General features: G+C 43.1%; 1 protein-coding gene across 4 annotated transcripts in view; it reads right to left on the minus strand.

Moving 5' to 3' along the window:
- Nucleotides 1-7,642: 7,642 nt before the first annotated feature.
- The window catches only part of gripap1 (GRIP1 associated protein 1), a 61,065-nt gene continuing 48,754 nt past the window's right edge, over nt 7,643-19,953 (minus strand). For 3 of the 4 annotated variants that reach the window (XM_061889271.1, XM_061889269.1, XM_061889272.1), the window contains 5 exons: nt 13,189-13,319; nt 12,998-13,114; nt 12,836-12,929; nt 8,884-9,056; nt 7,643-8,666 (listed from right to left, as the gene is read on the minus strand). In XM_061889271.1, coding sequence (XP_061745255.1) covers nt 8,586-8,666; nt 8,884-9,056; nt 12,836-12,929; nt 12,998-13,114; nt 13,189-13,319 — 596 coding nt within the window. In that variant the 3' untranslated portion in view covers nt 7,643-8,585. Of the gene's footprint in view, nt 8,667-8,883; nt 9,057-12,835; nt 12,930-12,997; nt 13,116-13,188; nt 13,320-19,953 lie in introns of all 4 variants that reach the window. The other variant, XM_061889270.1, reaches the window with a different exon arrangement.

The raw sequence follows: 19,953 nt of genomic DNA on the forward strand, positions 1-19,953 counted from the left end.
CCTGGACAAGTCTCCACCTCATTGCAGGGCTAACAGAGATAGACAACGTACACACATTAACATAATATGTAAACACATGCATATATGTGTATGTATATATGTATGTACTATATAAATATGTAAATGTATACAGATACATTTCATATACATATAGAAAAATATACATACATATATAATTTACTCCTCCACATCGAGAGGAGCCAGATGGAGATGTTTCAGGCACGTGTCCGACCGGTAGGAGGCCACGGGGAAGACCCAGGACACATTGGGAAGACTATCTCTCCGGCTGGACTGGGAACGCCTCGGGATCCCCCGGGAGGAGCTGGACGAAGTGGTTGGAGAGAGGGAAGTCTGGGCTTCTCTGCTTAGGCTGCTGCCCCCGTGACCCGACCTCGGATAAGTGGAAGAAGATGGATGGATGGCTGGATACACATACATACACACACATATACAGTATACATATATATTTACATATATACACATATGGAAATGTTATTTATATATATATATATATATATACAATACATATATATATTATATATACACACACATACATACATATATATATATATAAACATATACATATATATATACATACAAACGTATATGTATATATATACACATACATATATATATATATATATACATATATATATAGATAGATATACATACACACACACATATATATATATATATATATATATACATATATAAATGTACAAACCCCGTTTCCATATGAGTTGGGAAATTGTGTTAGATGTAAATATAAATGGAATACAATGATTTGCAAATCCTTTTCAACCCATATTCAGTTGAATGCACTACAAAGACAAGATATTGATGTTCAAACTCATACACTTTTTTTTTTTTGCAAATAATAATTAACTTAGAATTTCATTGCTGCAACACGTGCCAAAGTAGTTGGGAAAGGGCATGTTCACCACTGTGTTACATCACCTTTTATTTTAACAACACTCAATAAACGTTTTGGAACTGAGGAAACTAATTGTTGAAGCTTTGAAAGTGGAATTCTTTACCATTATTGCTTGATGTACAGCTTAAGTTGTTCAACAGTCCAGGGTATTGTTGTCCTATTTCACGCTTCATAGTGCGCCACACATTTTCGATGGGAGACATGTCTCGACTGCAGGCGGACCAGGGAGGTGCCCGCACTCTTTTACTACGAAGCCACGCTGTTGTAACACGTGGCTTGGCATTTTTTCGCTGAAATAAGCAGGGGCGTCCATGATAACATTGCTTGGATGACAACATATGTTGCTCCAAAACCTGTATGGACCATTCAGCATTAATGGTGCCTTCACAAATGTGTAAGTTACCCATGCCTTGGGCACTAATACAACCCCATACCATCACAGATGCTGGCTTTCAACTTTGCGCTTATAACAATCTGGATGGTTATTTTCCTCTTTTTTCTGGAGGAAACCACGTACACAGTTTCCAAATATAATTTGAAATGTGGACTCGTCAGACCACAGAACACTTTCCCACTTTGCATCAGTCCATCTCAGATGAGCTTGGGCCCAGCAAAGCAAGCGCGTTCCTGGGTGTTGTTGATAAATGGCTTTCGCTTTGCATAGTAGAGTTTTAACTTGCACTTACAGATGTAGCGACCAACTGTAATTACTGACAGTGGTTTTATGAAGTGTTCCTGAGCCCGTGTGGTGATATCCTTTACACACTGATGTCGGTTTTTGATGCAGTACCGCCTGAGGGCTCAAAGGTCCGTAACATCATAGCTTACGTGCAGTGATTTCTCCAGATTCTCTGAACCTTTTGATTATTTTACGGACCGTAGATGGTAAAATCCCTAAATTCCTTGCAATAGCTTCTTGAGAAATGTTGTTCTAAAACTGTTCGACAATTTGCTTACAAATTGGTGACCCTCGCTCCATCCTTGTTTGTGAATTAGTTAGTATTTCACGGAAGCCGCTTTTATCAATCAATCATGGCACCCACCTGTTCCCAATTAGCCTGCACACCTGTGGGATGTTCCAAATAAGTGTTTGATGAGCATTCCTCAACTTTATCAGTATTTATTGGCACGTTTCCTAACTTCTTTGTCACATGTTGCTGGCATCAAATTCCAAGTTAATAACTATTTGCAGAAAAAAAAATATTTATCAGTTTAAACATCAAATATGTTGTCTTTGTAGCATATTCAACTGAATATGGGTTGAAAATGATTTGCAAATCATTGTATTCCGTTTATATTTACCTCTAACACAATTTCCCAACTCATATGGAAACAGGGTTTGTACATATATACATACATACATATATATAAATATATATATAGATATATATATATATATATATATACATTTATATATATATACACTATATATATGTCTTGATTGGATTATCCAGAGAATAGTGCTCGATACCGTGGTAGAGCGCAATATGTAGGTGTGGGAAAAATCACAAGACTACTTCATCTCTACAGGACTGTTTCATGAGGGGTTCCCTCAATCATCTCCTGATGATTGAGGGAACCCCTCATGAACCCCTCATGAAACAGTCCTGTAGAGATGAAGTAGTCTTGTGATTTTTCCCACACCTACATATATATATATATATATATATATATATATACACACACACATATATGTACATATGTATATATATATATACATACTGTACATATACATACACATATGTATATATACATGTATATATACACACACATGTACACATATATATATTTAAATATATATACACACACACACACACACATATATATACACACACACACACACACACACACAGTATATGGGTGTGTTTGTGTACATTTTATATTAATATAATGGATATATATTTAATCTAATTGGATATTAAGAGTATGTGAAAGTTCAACATTTTTCCCGTCATGCACTGTAATGGATTTAAAAGGGTGTGATTTTGAATTGCTTATGATGTTTGGTCATTTTTTTCATAATATCCACAAACTTCAGTAAGCAGGTTGTGGTGTGTGTGACCATGTGTGTTCACGTTTTGTGACGGTTGGATACACTTTTTTTTACCCATGACTCGGGAAGGTTGTCTGGATTGGCTCATAAAAGTAATTGCTGTGCTGTATGCTATTCAATCTTCATCAGCTTGATGTGCTCACATTGTTCACAAAAAACAAGACTAGCGGATGTTTTAAGTTCATTGGGAATTCCTTATTAAATCCGTGGACGCGCGGTTCGCTTTCGGATCGCACAGGAAGTAGCAAAGAGCACTTCCTCTAAGGCTCCAGATGAGCGTGAAAGCTTAAAAAAAAAAAAAATTAATTAAAAAAAAAATGTTTTTCATCAGTGAGAGGCGTGGCTAAAAGTCATGTGAACACAGCTGCACTTCTTCAATTACAGCGTCCTATGTGTGGCGTGTTTCCGCAGTGGAACACTCAGGCTAAAAACAAACGTAAAGGCTCTCATTACAGGCCGATCAATACACCTCAGTGTGTGCCTGCGTGTGCGTGATGACATCATGGTGAGGCCTCGGGGTCTTCTTTCGCGTTCCTCGCCAACATACTTTTTTAGCTGTGGAAGATGAAACCAGTAATGATGTGTTCGCTGTCAGCGTGTAAATGTGAGCGCCATTATCCACATTCATTCATTGAAGGGCGGGGGCCACGTCGGTTGACACGCACGCACGCACGCACGCACGCACGCACGCACGCACGCACGCACGCACGCACGCACGCACGCACGCACGCACGCACGCACGCACGCACGCACGCACGCACGCACGCACACACACACACACACACACACACACACACACACACACACACACACACACACACACACACACACACACACACACACACACACAATCACGTCTATATTTAGCCAAGTGCCGCAGGAAAAAGCTCGTGAATTTTTTAAACTTTGTAAGCCGACTTCCTGCCCTCCGCGGTTGGGATCGCCGTGGCAACCCCATGTCTTTGATGTCATCGCCACTTCATGTAAGAGTTTTATTATTGTACAAACCCTAAAAGCATTGAAGTTAGCACGTTGTGTAAATGGTAAATAAAAACAGAATTCAATGATTTGCAAATCCTTTTCAACTTATATTCAATTGAATAGACTGCAAAGACAAGATATTTAATGTTTCAACTAGTAAACGTTTTTTTTTGTGCAAATATTAGCTCATTTGGAATTTGATGCCTGCAACATGTTTTAAAAAAGCTGTACAAGTGGCAAAAAAGACTGAGAAAGTTGAGGAATGCTCACCAAATACTTATTTGGAACATCCCACAGGTGAACAGGCTAATTGGGAACAGGTGGGTGCCATGATTGGGTATAAAAGCAGCTTCCATGAAATGCTCAGTCATTCACAAACAAGGATGTGGCGAGGATCACCACTTTGTCAACAAATGTGTGAGCAAATTGTCCAACAGTTTAAGAACAACATTTCTCAACCAGCTATTGCAAGGAATTTAGGGATTTCACCATCTACGCTCCGTTATATCATCAAAAGTTTCAGAGAATCTGGAGAAATCACGGCACATAAGCATTGATATTACGGACCTTCGAAAGTGACATTGGTGTGTAAAGGATATCACCACATGGGCAAAGGAACACTTCAGAAAACCACTGTCAGTAACTACAGTTGGTCGCTACATCTGTAAGTGCAAGTTAAAAGTCAAATATGCAAAGCGAAAGCCATTTATCAACAACACCCAGAAACGCTTCGCTGGGCCCGAGCTCATCTAAGATGGACTGATGCAAAGTGGAAAAGTGTTCTGATAAGCCCACAGTTCAAATCGTTTTTGGAAACTCCGGAAGATAGAGGAAATGTACCATCTGGACTGTTCTAGAGGCAAAGTTCAAAAGGCAGCATCTGGGATGGTATGGGGGTATAATAATGCCAAAGACATAGGTAACTTACACATCTGTGAAGGCACCATTAATGCTGAAAGGTACATACAGGTTTTGGAACAACATATGTTGCCATCCAAGCAACGTTATCATGGACGCCCCTGCTTATTTCAGCAAGACATTGCCAAGCCACGTGTCACAAAAGCGTGGCTAATTGTAAAAGAGTGCGGGTACTCGACTGGCCTGCCTGTAGTCCAGACCTGTCTCCCATTAAAAATGTGTGGCGCAATATGAAGCCTAAAATACCACAACGGAGACCCCGGACTGTTGAACAACTTAAGCTGTACATCAAGCAAGAATGAGAAATAATTCCACTTCAAAAAATGGTCTCCTCAGTTCCAATACGTTTAGAGTGTTGTTAAAAGGAAAGGCCATGTAACACAGTGGTAAAAATGCCCCTGTGACAACTTGTTTGCAATGTGTTGCTGCCATTAAATTATAAGTTAATGATTATTTGAACATTAAATATATTGTCTTTGCAGTCTATTCAATTGAATATAAGTTGAAAAGGATTTGCAAAACATTGTATTCCATTTTTATTTACCATTTACACAATGTACAAACTTCACTGCTTTTGGGTTTTGTATTGTTTTGAACAATCCCATGTCAGCATTTATTTATTTACTGGATTAGATTAACAATTGTGTGGGTGTCAAAATAAAGCGCAGTACTTGGCGGCCACCAGCAGAGGCGCTCTTCAAATAGCGGTCGGTCGATGGCGTCGCAGTGGAAGACAAAAAAAACAGTTGAAAGTCGACAAAAAGAAGTTAGTTCCAAAGTTGTAAAGGTTAATGACATCATGGGTATTTAGTCCGAGCAAAGCGTCCCGGCGAGCTTTGCTTTAATTAAGAGCGCGCACAGCCCCCCCCGCGCCCCTCCTCGATTAACCCGCAGACAGGCCAAGTTGATTCGCTCACCCCCGCAATCTCCCGCTCTCAGCGGAACAGGAAGTCACGACGGCTAATTGGTGTCGTCTCCCCGCGGACGCTTTAAAACTTTGTGACCGCTACCAGACTTTTACTTTGAAAATGGCAAAGGGGGAGGGGTCATAGTCCCACTTCCTGGGTAACTTTTTCCTCCCGCTCATAAAGTTTGCAAAGGGTTTGTTTCCGAGCGTCCACCAGGAAGTAGCCAGTGACATGTGAGGCTTTTCATCGAGAAAGCACTAACACAAAGTCACAATTACCATGAATTGATTATTGTGGACCCCGACTTAAAGACCTACTGAAACCCACTACTACCGACCACGCAGTCTGATAGTTTATATATCAATGATGAAATATTAACATTGCAACATATGCCAATTCGGCCTTTTTAGTTTACCAAATTGCAATTTTAAATTTCCCGGGAGTTTCGTCTTGAAAACGTCGCGTGATGATGACGTGTACGCGTGATGATGACGTGTACGCGTGACGTCACGGACTGTTAGGAAATATGAGCGCTGCACACACACACAGCTAAAAGTCGTCTGCTTTAACGGCATAATTAAACAGTATTTTGGACATCTGTGTTGCTGAATCTTTTGCAATTTGTTCAATTAATATTGGAAAAGTCAAAGTAGAAAGATGGAGTTGGGAAGCTTTAGCCTTTAGCCACACAAACACATGGTGATTCCTTGTTTAAAATTTCCAGAGGTGAAACTTTACTATGGATCCCAGCGGTCAAGCGAACATGGATCCTGGCCGAATGTCAACCAGCAGGTTTCGGTGAGAATATTGTGGTAAAAAGTCGCTTCTTAGCTGAACTTGCGCCTTCCATAAAGCTGCCGTCGACTTCGCTGAGACATTGGCGTCAAGACACCAGTGGACACACCCCTCCGACTATCAGGTACTGTTAAACTCACTAAAACAAGAGCAACACAATAGAAGGATAAGGGATTTCCCAGAATTATCCTAGTAAATGTGTCTAAAAACATCTGAATCCGTCCCAATGCAATCGCGTTTTTTTTAACTTGTTTTTTTTTGTAGTCCGTCGCTATCAATATCCTCAAACACAAATCTTTCATCCTTCCTCAAATTAATGGGGAAATTGTCGTTTTCTCGGTCCGAATAGCTCTTTTTGTTGGAGGTGTCACGCCAAATTTCTTCCCCTTACAAAAACCTTCCCCCCGGAAGTCCTTCCAATGCCTGAAGGACCCCAATGAGAGCGGAACAATACCAAGTTATATGACTCTTAAGGGTTACAGCTGCAAAATTAGCGAAGCAAAAATAGGTTGAAAGGTTAGCATGCTGGAATGCTAATATTTTTTCCTCACCGATATTTTTCACCAATGACAATCAAGCCAATTATAATGCTTTTAAAACAGGCAGCTGTGCTTTAAGGTCCTTCCACCCTCATTGGGGTCCTTCAAGCATTAACGACAAATGTCTTCCGGGGGGAAGGTTTTTGTAGGGGGAAGAAATTTGGCGTGACAGAGGCTCCCATTATAAACAATGTGAGGAGCCATCAACATGTGACGTCATCGTCTGCGACTTCCGGTAGAGGCAAGGCTTTTCTGTTAGCACCAAAAGTTGCGAACTTTATCGTGGATGTTCTCTACTAAATCCTTTCAGCAAAAATATGGCAATATCGCGAAATGATCAAGTATGACACATAGAATGGACCTGCTATCCCCGTTTAAATAAGAAAATCTCATTTCAGTAGGCCTTTGAACAAGTTGAAAAACTTATTCGGAAGTTACTATTCAGTGGTCAATTGTATGGAATATGTACTGTATTGTGCAATCTACTAATAAAAGTTTCAATCAATCAATGAAATAACATTTCAGGATGTTTATTTGGCTTCACAATCAAAAGCATCTCCTTACTTCATAGTTTGGTTTATAAATTATTTATAGCAATTTTTTTCATTGATTAGCTGATATATCCGTCATGTCTGTTTCCGGCCGCAGGACAAAGACAGATCCCACTTCTAACACCAGAAAAATAAGCAGACTGCCAGCACATAGTCCAAGCCCGAGGAGCCAGAAAAGACACGTCGATCCAGGACATAGTCGGGGGCCACACGCTGTTAAATAGTGTCTACTATTATAAATAATCTGACAAAGAATGCAGGACATTTCAATTCTCTCTTCAGTCCAGCAGAAAGTCACGGACATAAAAAAAAAATAAGATAGTGTTTAAATATATTTCACTCACATTCATTTGGATTAGAAATACAAGACCGAGTCAAACGCTCCAACAAATAGTCACGTCCTACAGTAAGCATGTTAACCGTGAGCTATGCCCAGGACGTAGACATAGCCCATCACGACAGTATGAAGGCATGGGTGGATATGGCCTCAGAAAGGCTTCCTGGTTTGGGGGGTTTACGGAGGGTTAATCTCAGCACGTTTAACATTGCAGCGTTCCAGGACATAGGACCTCGTGGATCTAAATGTGCTCAATGAAAACTTGAGCGTTCGATGGAGATTTGCGTTGGTCACAGGTTGTAGCCAGGCCCAAGTGGAGATAAAGAAAAGAATGTATGATTTACTTACAGTACATTCATCCTTTAAGAATGTTTCCATTCCCTGCATGCTTTGGATAGATGGGCATAATTCCAGCACTTAAACACAGCCTGGGATGGTTGACAACAACAATCCAGAGAGTAGTCGGGCATCACGAAGAAAGTCTCACAAGAAGTTGGTCCCAGGTGTTAGTCTGAGCCCAGTCTTTCAGCCGAGGTGAATGATATGGAAGGATGCGTCGGGAAGTAGTCTCATCCCGAGCAAGAGGAACTCCCATCAGGACCGGGTTCTTTACTGAGACGGACTAATTCCTGGGACAAAACCTCCAGGTCCTGCAGGAGAGACAGGGACATTTATTCTCCTTTTTGGCCACGCAGAGTCATTGTCGTCCAGCAGGGACGCCTGCTCTTTCACAACGGCTAGCGCTAGCTTAGCATGCCGCTAAGTACAAACAAGTGTCCACATGTGATGACATCATCATCCGGGGACAAAGAGAAGGAGGACGAGAGCAAGGTCAACACTGCGGGACATGGAGCGTGTGTTCCGTACCTTCTGCAGGTGCATGTTCTTGGTCAGCTGCTCCTCCAACATGTTCTGCAGCTTCTTGTTCATCTCGCGCAGGTTCTCGTCTCCGGACTTGACAAGGTCCCGCAGGACAGAACCCAGGCCTCCTCGGTCCCCCTGAGAACCTCCGTGACTGCCGACAGCACCGCCCGACACGTCTGCTGACACAAGGACATGTTTAGGGACACGAAGAGGCGTTTAGGGCATGAAGACGCGTTTAGGGCATGAAAACACGTTTAGGACATGAAGAGGCATTTAGGACATGAAAACACGTTTAGGACGCCCTGCGATGACGCCCGAATGGCGCTGAGATACGCTCCAGCACCCCCAGCGACCCCAAAAAGGGACAAGCGGTAGAAAACGGATGGATGGATGGAACATGTTTAGGACATTAAGATGCGTTTAGGGCATGAAGAGGCGTTTAGGGCATGAAAACATGTTTAGGACATGAAGACACATTTAGGGCATGAAAACACATTTAGGACATGAGGAGGCGTTTAGGACACGGAGAAGCATTTAGGATATGGAGAGGCGTTTAGGACATAGACACATTTAGTACATGAACACGCGTTTAGGACATGAAGACGTGTTTTGGACATAGAGAGGCGTTTAGGACATGAAAACACGTTTAGGGCATGAAGAGGTGTTTAGGACATGAACGCAGGTTTAGGGCAAGAAGACATGTTAAGGGCATTAAAACATATTTAGGACATGAACGCACGTTTAGGACATGAAGACACGTTTAGGGCATGAGAACATGTTTAGGACATGAACACGCGTTTAGGACATGGAGAAGCGTTTAGGACATGAAAACAAGTTTAGGATTAGAAAACACGTTTAGGACATGAACGCACGTTTAGGACATGAAGACACGTTTAGGGCATGAAAACATGTTTGGGACATGAACGCACATTTAGGACGTGAAGACACATATAGGACATGGAGAAGCGTTTAGGACATGAAAACAAGTTTAGGATATGAAAACACGTTTAGGACATGAAAACATGTTTAGGACATGAAGACGCGTTTAGGACATGAAGACGCGTTTAGGACATGGAGAATCATTTAGGACATGAAAACAAGTTTAAGATATGAAAACATGTTTAGGGCATGAAAACATGTTTAGGACATGAACGCACGATTAGGACATGAAGACACGTTTAGGGCATGAAGACACGTTTAGGGCATGAAAACATGTTTAGGATATGAACGCACGTTTAGGACACGAAGATACGTTTAGGGCATAAAAACATGTTTAGGAGATGAACACACGTTTAGGACAAGAAGACACTTTAGGGCATGAAAACATGTTTAGGACATGAAGACGCGTTTAGGACATGGAGAAGCGTCTAGGACATAAAAACAAGTTTAGGATATGAAAACACGTTTAGGACAGGAACGCACGTTTAGGACATGAAAACATGTTTAGGACATGAAGACACGTTTAGAGCATGAAAACATGTTTAGGACATGAACGCACATTTAGGACATGAAGACACGTATAGAAGCGTTTAGGACATGAAAACAAGTTTAGGTTATGAAAACACGTTTAGGCCATGAAGACACATTTAGTGCATGAAAACATGTTAAGGACACGAACGCACGTTTAGGGCATGAAAACATGTTTAGGACATGAAAACATGTTTAGGACATGAAAACATGTTTAGGACATGAAGACGCGTTTAGGACATGAAGACATGTATAGGACATGGAGAATCATTTAGGAAATGAAAACAAGTTTACGATATGAAAACAAGTTTGGGGCATGAAGACACCTTTAGGGCATGAAAACATGTTTAGGACATGAACGCACATTTAGGACAAGAAGATGCGTTTAGGACATGAAAACATGTTAAGGACACGAACGCACGTTTAGGGCATGAAAACATGTTTAGGACATGAAAACATGTTTAGGACATGAAAACATGTTTAGGACATGAAGACGCGTTTAGGACATGAAGACATGTATAGGACATGGAGAATCATTTAGGAAATGAAAACAAGTTTACGATATGAAAACAAGTTTGGGGCATGAAGACACCTTTAGGGCATGAAAACATGTTTAGGACATGAACGCACATTTAGGACATGAAGACGCGTTTAGGACAAGGAGAAGCGTTTAGGACATGGAGAAGCGTTTAGAACAGGCCTGGGCAATTATTTTGACTAGGAGGCCAAATGTTGAAAAAAAAAATGTGTCTGGGGGTCGGTATATATATATATATATATATATATATATATATATATATATGTATATATATATACACTAATACAAAACCCTACAATAATGTCTGATTGAATGCTAAAAATGTTATTACAGATCGCCTTAAACAACAAAATTGAATTTGAAGGATAAAACTCTGAATATTGACAACATATGAACGTCACACCCCCTCTTGATTGACATATCTTACAATGAAGCGAATCACAACAAAAATGCAACAAACACAGCGAAATATGAACGCAATGGGTAAAAAAAAAAACCCCCACTTACAATCTGATATTTCTGATACATCACTAAGCTTCAGAAGTTTGTTGTAAAAATCTTTTTCCGCATCTGTCCCTGACACCCACATTTCAGGCTCTGGAAATGCTCCCCACCCACACTGCTTGGTGCTTCGTCTGAGCTGCTGTGACTTAGATTACCAAAGTAATTAATTAGATGACCATAGTAACTCATTAGATGACCATAGTAACTCATTAGATGACCATGGTAACTCTTTAGATGACCATAGTAACTAGTATATCATGCAAAAGTGCAGATTCCAACCATTGAAATACTTAGAATCATTACAAAACATCACTGCACATCATAATCACAGCTACACTTTCCATTTTAAAGATCTAAATAAATTATTTGGGGATGTCCGGCGGGCCACATTGAAAAGCTTATCGGGCCATGTGGCCCCCCGGGACTTATTTTAACCAGGTCTGGTTTAGGACATGAAAACATGTTTAGGACATGAAGAGGCGTTTAGGACATGTAGACACGTTTACAACATGAAACATGTTTAGGGCATGTATGGCACATGAAGATGCGTTGTAGGTAAGGGTGTAACGGTACGTGTATTTGTATTAAACCGTTTCGGTACGGGGGTTTCGGTTCAGTTCGGAGGTGTACCTAACGAGTTTCCACATGGACATATTAAGTAGCGTACCGCACGTTGTGTAAACAATGCACACTGAGGCACACGGCATGCTAGCAGCGACCGGGCTACGATAGACTGACCATACCTCCTCTTTTCACCGGATATGTCCTCTTTTGCGGGGCTGTCCGGGTGGATTTTCTTAAATGCCTCAAATGTCCGGTATTTGACGTTAGGGTTGCGTGTATTTTCAATGTACGCTCAGGGTTAAGAAGGGGTTAAAAACAAAACAAATTGTGCATGCGGCCCATAGCTAATGTTTTAAAGGCCCACGGCACATTCTAAAAATATTATTAAAATAAACAAAAACATAAACAAAAGTAAAATAAAAAAGCTTAAAGGCTAAATGTAATTTTGAAAAAGTTGCAACGATGACTAATAAAAAAAGCAGATTTTTTTCTTTCAAACTGTCATTGCTCAAAACATAATATTGAATCAAAATTAATGTTATCATGAATTATTGACCTATCCAAGGTTCCGATTACTTTACATCAAATATTCCACTAAGAAAAATATTTTTGGTGGAAGATTTTTCAAATTTGGTAAATAAATAACCCAAAAATGTATATTTTGTTGTTTTCGTACTGTACCGAAAATGAACCCAACCGTGACTTCTGAACTGAGGTACGTACCGAACCGAAATGTTTGTGTACCGTTACACCCCTAGTTGTAGGACATGAACACACGTTTAGGACATACTTGAGATTAGGAGTTTTATGCTAATGAGCTCCTATAAAAGTGGTGTGGTGGAGTCCTTTTCAACTTAAGCAAACTGCCTGTGTGTGTGTCACCTATGCGGCTGTCCATGACGTATGTCTCTATGATGGCGCTCTTCCTGCAGATGTCCTCAGCCATGGACGAGCAGCTCACCTCCAGATGTTTTACCTGTCAGTCACACATCAGTGGTCACGTGACAGGCTGGACAGCCAATGAGAGACGAGCAAGGAGCTCACCTTCTCCTCCAGCATCCACTTCTCCTGCTGGACCTCAGCCAGCCTCTGGAATAATTCTCCCAGCTCGTCGTCGGACAGCTCGGCTGCACGCTGACACTGAGGACTTCCTCCTCCCGACTGTCCACGCCCATCGCCAGAGAACGGAACGTTTACACACGTCGCCGATCACGTGACCGACGCACGACACTCACCTTGGCCGGGTTGGCGCTCTGGTTCTCCTTCATCATGTCCCTGTAGGAGAAAGACGAGACGGAGGAGGAGTCTCCCGTCTGCTGTGTGCGACTTGGACTGTTGATCTCGGACAGAACCAGTTCCTCCAGCCCTGCAGGAAGAGGACAACATCACTTCCTGTTAGTCCCCCTGGACCTCAAACACACCTCTAGTTACAAGGAAACAACATGGCCCTGCAGGCTAAACCACACCCCAGAGAGAGAAGACCCCGCCATTTTTGAGGGGGAAGACTCCGCGGATTTTTGAGGAGAAAGCCCGCTTTGAACAAGGCCCCGCCCATTTGGATCAAGATCACACCCCTTTCAGGCAAGACAGCGTCTGAGACAAGACCCCGCTCTTTTAAGGCAAAACCAAAGTATTTGAGAGAAAACCCCCTTCTTTAAGGCAAGACCCCACCCCTCTGGGGAAAGACCACACCCCTTTAAGACAAGACAATGTCTATTTGAGACAAGACCTCGCCCCTTTGAGACAAACCCCCGTCCTTTAAGGCATGACCACACCCCTGAGACAAGACAACATCCATTTGCGACAAGAGCCCGCCCCTTTAAGACAAGACCACACCCCTTTGAGAAAAGATCATACATCCTTTAAGACAAGACCACACCCCTTTCAGACAAAATTACACTCCTTTGAGGCAAGACCACACCCCTATGAAGGCAAGACAACACCCCTTTAAGGCAAGACAACGTCTATTTAAGGCAAGACCCCACCTCTTTGAGACAAGACCCTGTCCCTATGAGACATGACCACACCCCTTTGAGGAATGACCACACCCCTTTGAGGAATGACCACACCCCTTTAAGGCAAGACAACGTCTATTTGAGATCTTGTCCTTTTGGGACAAGACCCCACTTTGGTAAAAAAAAACGCCCCTTTTGGACAACTACACCCCCTTTTTAGACAAGACAACACCCTTTCGAGACAAGACTCCGCCCCTTTGAGACAAGACCACGTCCCTTTAAGGCAAGACAACACCTGTTTGAGAAAAGACCACTCCTATAAGGCAAGACCCCGTCCCTTTGAGACAAGACCCCCCTTTGAAACAAGATCACCCCTTTGAGACAAGACAACACTCTTCTTTGACAACACCTTGTGGTCATTGAGGAATTACCACACCCCTTTAAGGAAAGGCAGTCTATTTGAGATAAGACCCCGGCCTTTTGAAACAAGACCCCCCTTTGAAACAAGACCGCCCCTTTGAGACAACATCGCCCCCTTTTTAGACAAGACAACACCCCTTTGAGAAAGGACTCCGCCCTTTTGAGACAAGACTACGCCCCTTTGAGACAAGACTCCGCCCCTTTGAGAAAAGACCGCTCTTTTAAGGCAAGACTGAGACAAAACCCCACCTCGCTTTGAAAAAAGACCGCCCCTTTGAGACAACACCCTTTTTAGACAAGACCGCCCCTTTGAGAAAACACCCACCCACCCTTTGAGACAAGACCCCACCCCTTTAAGGCAAGATATCATCTTTGAGACTCCACCCCTTTGAGACAAGACTCCGCCCCTTTGAGAAAAGACCGCTCCTTTAAGGCAAGATTGAGACAAGACCCCACCCCGCTTTGAAACAAGACCGCCCCTTTGAGACAAGACAACACCCTTTTTAGACAAGACCGCCCCTTTGAGAAAACACCCACCCATCCTTTGAGACAAGACCCCACCCCTTTAAGGCTAGATATCATCTTTGAGACTCCACCCCTTTGAGACAAGACTCCACCCATTCAAGACAGGACGACACCCTTTTGAGAAAAGACCGCTCCTTTAAGGCAAGACCCCGTCCCTTTGAGACAAGACCCCCCTTTGAAACAAGATCACCCCTTTTATACAACATCGCCTCCTTTTTAGACAAGACAACACCCCTTTGAGACAAGACCACACCTTTGAAAAAGGACTCCGCCCTTTTGAGACAAGACTACACCCCTTTGAGACAAGACTCCGCCCCTTTGAGAAAAGACCGCTCCTTTAAGGCAAGACTGAGACAAGACCCCACCTCCCTTTGAAACAAGACCGCCCCTGTTAAACAAGACAACACCCTTTTTAGACAAGACCGCCCCTTTGAGAAAACACCCACCCACTCTTTGAGACAAGACCCCACCCCTTTAAGGCAAGATATCATCTTTGAGACTCCACCCCTTTGAGACAAGACTCCGCCCCTTTGAGAAAAGACCGCTCCTTTAAGGCAAGATTGAGACAAGACCCCACCCCCCTTTGAAACAAGACCGCCCCTTTGAGACAAGACAACACCCTTTTGAGACAAGACCGCCCCTTTGAGAAAACACCCACTCACCCTTTGAGACAAGACCCCACCCCTTTAAGGCAAGATATCATCTTTGAGACTCCACCCCTTTGAGACAAGACTCCGCCCCTTTAAGGCAAGACTACACCATTTTGAGACAAGACTCCACCCCTTTGAGGCAAAACAACACTCATTGGCGCCGCTGTAGTGGCTGCTGGTGGCAGGAGCTCTCTGCTCTTGTATCATCCTTTCGTGTTCTTGATGTTTTCCCTCTTGTTTTTTGTGCCTTTTGGTTTGGGACCGTATGGGACTGTGCGACTTTCGTGACTTCTGCGGTGCGCTTTTGTGAACTTCTGGATCTGCCACCCGGGAGCCTTTTGGCAATGGAGACCAGCTGCTGGGTCTCTACCACACCAGGGTCCATTTAGGGAGACTGGAGGAGAGGAAATGCTGCTGAAGAGACAATGCTGCGTAGCTCGCGCTGAGCTTCACGGTGTCTTGGCTGTGTGAGCATAAGTCGGACACCTCGGTCTCCGTCCTCACTCATCCACGCAGACTGGAAACTGGCCGAGAGTTAGTGGGCGGCCGAGGGTGGAGTCAGCTCTCTTGGTTGCTGTTCCTGTCTCTGGCCATACTTCTCCCACACCAGCAGACAATGGCGTGGAGCACCGCAGAAGGTGTTGAATTTATCTTTTTGTTTGGTTGCCTGTCTATGCATGGTGCAATCGTGTGTGCCCAATTTATAGTATTGCTTAATTATTTTTTTGTTTTTGTTGTTGTTGTTTTACTAGTGGCTGTGTGTAGAAGTGGCACTGCTGGAGTGGCAGCTGGTTGCATCAGCTCTGCTCTTTTAATGTCCTTTGATGTTTCACTTGCACACATGTTTATGTGTGCTATGGCTATGAAGTTTTTCTCCCCTTGGCAGAGGCTTAGACTGAATATTTTTTCTTTTCTTTGATTTGAGCATCAAAAGTCACTTCAGCAGGAACAGAGCCAAGGCAGCATCGGTCGAAAATCCCTCCTTGTCTTTCAGTTGATGCCAGCGAGTGAAAGCCGGGCCAGTTCTGATTCTTCACTCCCTTTTTTTTATTTCTGTCTCCTCAGACAAAACTTTTCATTTCTTTGGTTGTTTTGCAACTTCTGCCATGACAGGAGCAATTGCACATAGGCATTCTTCTTCTTCTTATCGTTTTCTGGTGGCACGCAGGCGTTTGGAAGGAACTCCGTCTTTGTACATATTGGGAAAGGGGGAGTGTCGTATGCTGTAAAGCAAGCCATCACATTTGTAGTTTTTTGTGTAGCATGGTTCCTACCACCCTCCTCAACAATGTTTTGTGCCAGTGAAAGCGATACAGGACCCTTCAGGCCATGATAGAGGTGACGTTCAAAGTCCAAGTATCATTCCAAAAGTTATGAAAGTATTTTATGAAGGTTGAAAAGTTACTTAGTGCTGCTTTAAGGCAAGACAATGCTCCTTTGAGACGTAACCACGCCCCTTTAAGGCAAGACATCAATTTGAGAAGACCGCGCCTCTTTGTGACAAGACCTGCCTTTTTGAGACAAAACCCTGCCCGGTGAGATAATACCCTACCCTTTTGAGGCACGACCCCACCCCTTTGAGACATGTCAACACCCCTTTCAGACAAGACCCCGCCCCTTTATAGCAAGATAACAGACACACCACACCCCTTTAGGGCAAGACAACACCCCTTTGAGACAAGACCTCGCCCTTATAAGAACAACAACGGACCCTTTGAGAGAAGACTCCACCCCTTTAAGGCAAGATAACAGCTAAGAGACAAACCCCACCTCTTTAAAGCAGGATAGCTCCTCTTGGAGACAAGACCACGCCCCTTTAGGCAGGTACTCCTGGCACCAGACACGTATCTAAGTGGACTACTTAAAAATGTCTGATTGTCAGCTTTGTCCAGAAAAGCTTTTTAAACATTTATCTGTCTTTATAGATTATACATGATACTCTGTGTGTGTGTGTGTGTGTGTGTGTGTGTGTGTGTGTGTGTGTGTGTGTGTGTGTGTGTGTGTGTGTGTGTGTCTTTGCGGGCGCGTGTGCGTGCGTGCGTGTGTGTGTGTGTGCGTGTTAGAGAGATTTAAAGCACTGTATGAAATATTGAATAGAAGGTTCCGGACAGAGGAAGAACTCCTGATGCAGAGTTTATATACCACCACTGGACACACACAACAATGACAAGCTCGCATTATATAGTCACCACTAGTGGGTCAGACTGGTACTGATAAAGATGTTAGTACTGATACTTGTATTGGTACTATGATACGGATAATACTATTGGTACTGACACTGGTATTGGAACTGATACCATGATATGGATACAAGTATTGGTACGGATACTAGTATTGTATCGACACAGGTATTGGAACTGTTACCATGATATGGATACTAGCATTCGTATTGATATCGGTATTGGTACTAGTATGGATACTAGTATTGGTAGTGATACTGGTACTGATATAATGATAAATGGGTTGTACTTGTATAGCGCTTTTCTACCTTCTAGTTAGTGCGTCTGCCTCACAATACGAAGGTCCTGCAGTCCTGGGTTCAAATCCAGGCTTGGGATCTTTCTGTGTGGAGTTTGCATGTTCTCCCCGTGAATGTGTGGCGCTTTTCTACCTTCTAGGTAGGCTTCACGGTGGCAGAGGGGTTAGTGCGTCTGCCTCACAATACAAAGGTCCTGCAGTCCTGGGTTCAAATCCAGGCTCGGGATCTTTCTATGTGGAGTTTGCATGTTCTCCCCGTGAATGCGTGGGTTCCCTCCGGGTACTCCGGCTTCCTCCCACCTCCTCCACCTGGGGATAGGTTGATTGGCAACACTAAATTGGCCCTAGTGTGTGAATGTGAGTGTGAATGAGGTGGCGACTTGTCCAGGGTGTACAGTGCCTTCCGCCCGACTGTAGCTGAGATAGGCGCCAGCGCCCCCCACAACCCCAAAAGGGAATAAGCGGTAGAAAATGGATGGATACCTTCTAGGTACTCAAAGCGCTTTGACACTACTTCCACATTTACCCATTCACACACACATTCACACACTGATGGAGGGAGCTGCCATGCAAGGCCCTAACCAGCACCCATCAGGAGCAAGGGTGAAGTGTCTTGCTCAGGACACAACGGACGTGACGAGGTTGGTACTAGGTGGGGATTGAACCAAGGACCCTCGGGTTGCGCACGGCCACTCTGCCCCTGCGTCACGCCCGTCCCCCATATTGATACTTATACAGATATTGGTATTGATACTGATACAAATACTGGTATTGATGCTGATATAGATACTAGCATCGGTACGGATACTGGCATCGGTACATATACTGAGATACGAATACTAGTTTTGGTACTGATACCATGATACGGAAAGTAGTCTTGGTACTGATACTGGTTTTAGTACCGATACTGGTATTGGTAATGATACTGTTATTGGTATTGTACTGCTACTGGTATTGGTACTGATACGGATAGTAGTATCCATATCAGTCCTGTACCACACACATAGACAACGTGGTGAATAAGGCACGACAGGGTCTCTACTTCCTCAGGAGACTCAGAAAGTTCAAGCTAAACCACAAGATCCTCAGAAACTTCTACTCATGCACAACAGAGAGTGTCATGACTGGAAACATCCCCTCCTGGTTTGGGTCATAGCACCGCACACGACCGCAACAGACTGCAGAGTGCGGAGGTGTGCTCCCAACCATCTGCAACATCTACACCAAGCGGTGTAGATCCAAGGCCAAGAGGATAGTGAGGGACTCTAGTCACCCAAGCAACTGCCTCTTCTCACTGCTGCAGTCATGCAAGCGCTACCGGAGTATCATGGCCTACACGGAGAGACTCAGGAGGAGCTTCTCTCCTCAAACCATCACACTGCTCAATTGCATCGCTGATTAACACTTTATCACAATTGCACAAAATCGCACGCACAAGAATCACTTTACTTAGCATTGTAATTACCGGACTACAATACTGTTCATTCAGTAATGTAAAAACAAGAGTATAAAGAAGTCATACTGTTCCATTAGCCTTGTTCATACTACTGTCACTACTCAACTGCCAAAAAACTGTAGACGCCTTAATATTTGCTGCTTCCTGTACTGTAAATAATGTAAAAACAGGAGTATAAAGAAGTCATACTGTTCCATTAGCCTTGTTCATACTACTCTCACTACTCAACTGCCAAAGAACTGTAGACACCTTCATATTTGTTGCTTCCTGTACTGTAAATAATGTAAAAACAGGAGTATAAAGAGGTCCTACTGTTCCATTAGCCTTGTTCATACTAGTGTCACTACTCAGTCATACTGTTCTATTAGCCTTGATCATACTAGTGTCACTACTGAACTGCCAAAAAACTGTAGACACCTTAATATTTGTTGCTTCCTATACTGTATAAGCTGTTACACTATTTGATCTTGCACTGGTACTGTATTTGACTACTGTACTTTTACTTGTACGGATACC

Source organism: Nerophis ophidion, linkage group LG27 (genome assembly GCF_033978795.1).
Source record: "Nerophis ophidion isolate RoL-2023_Sa linkage group LG27, RoL_Noph_v1.0, whole genome shotgun sequence".
In the NCBI taxonomy this organism is placed as follows: Eukaryota; Metazoa; Chordata; class Actinopteri; order Syngnathiformes; family Syngnathidae; genus Nerophis; species Nerophis ophidion.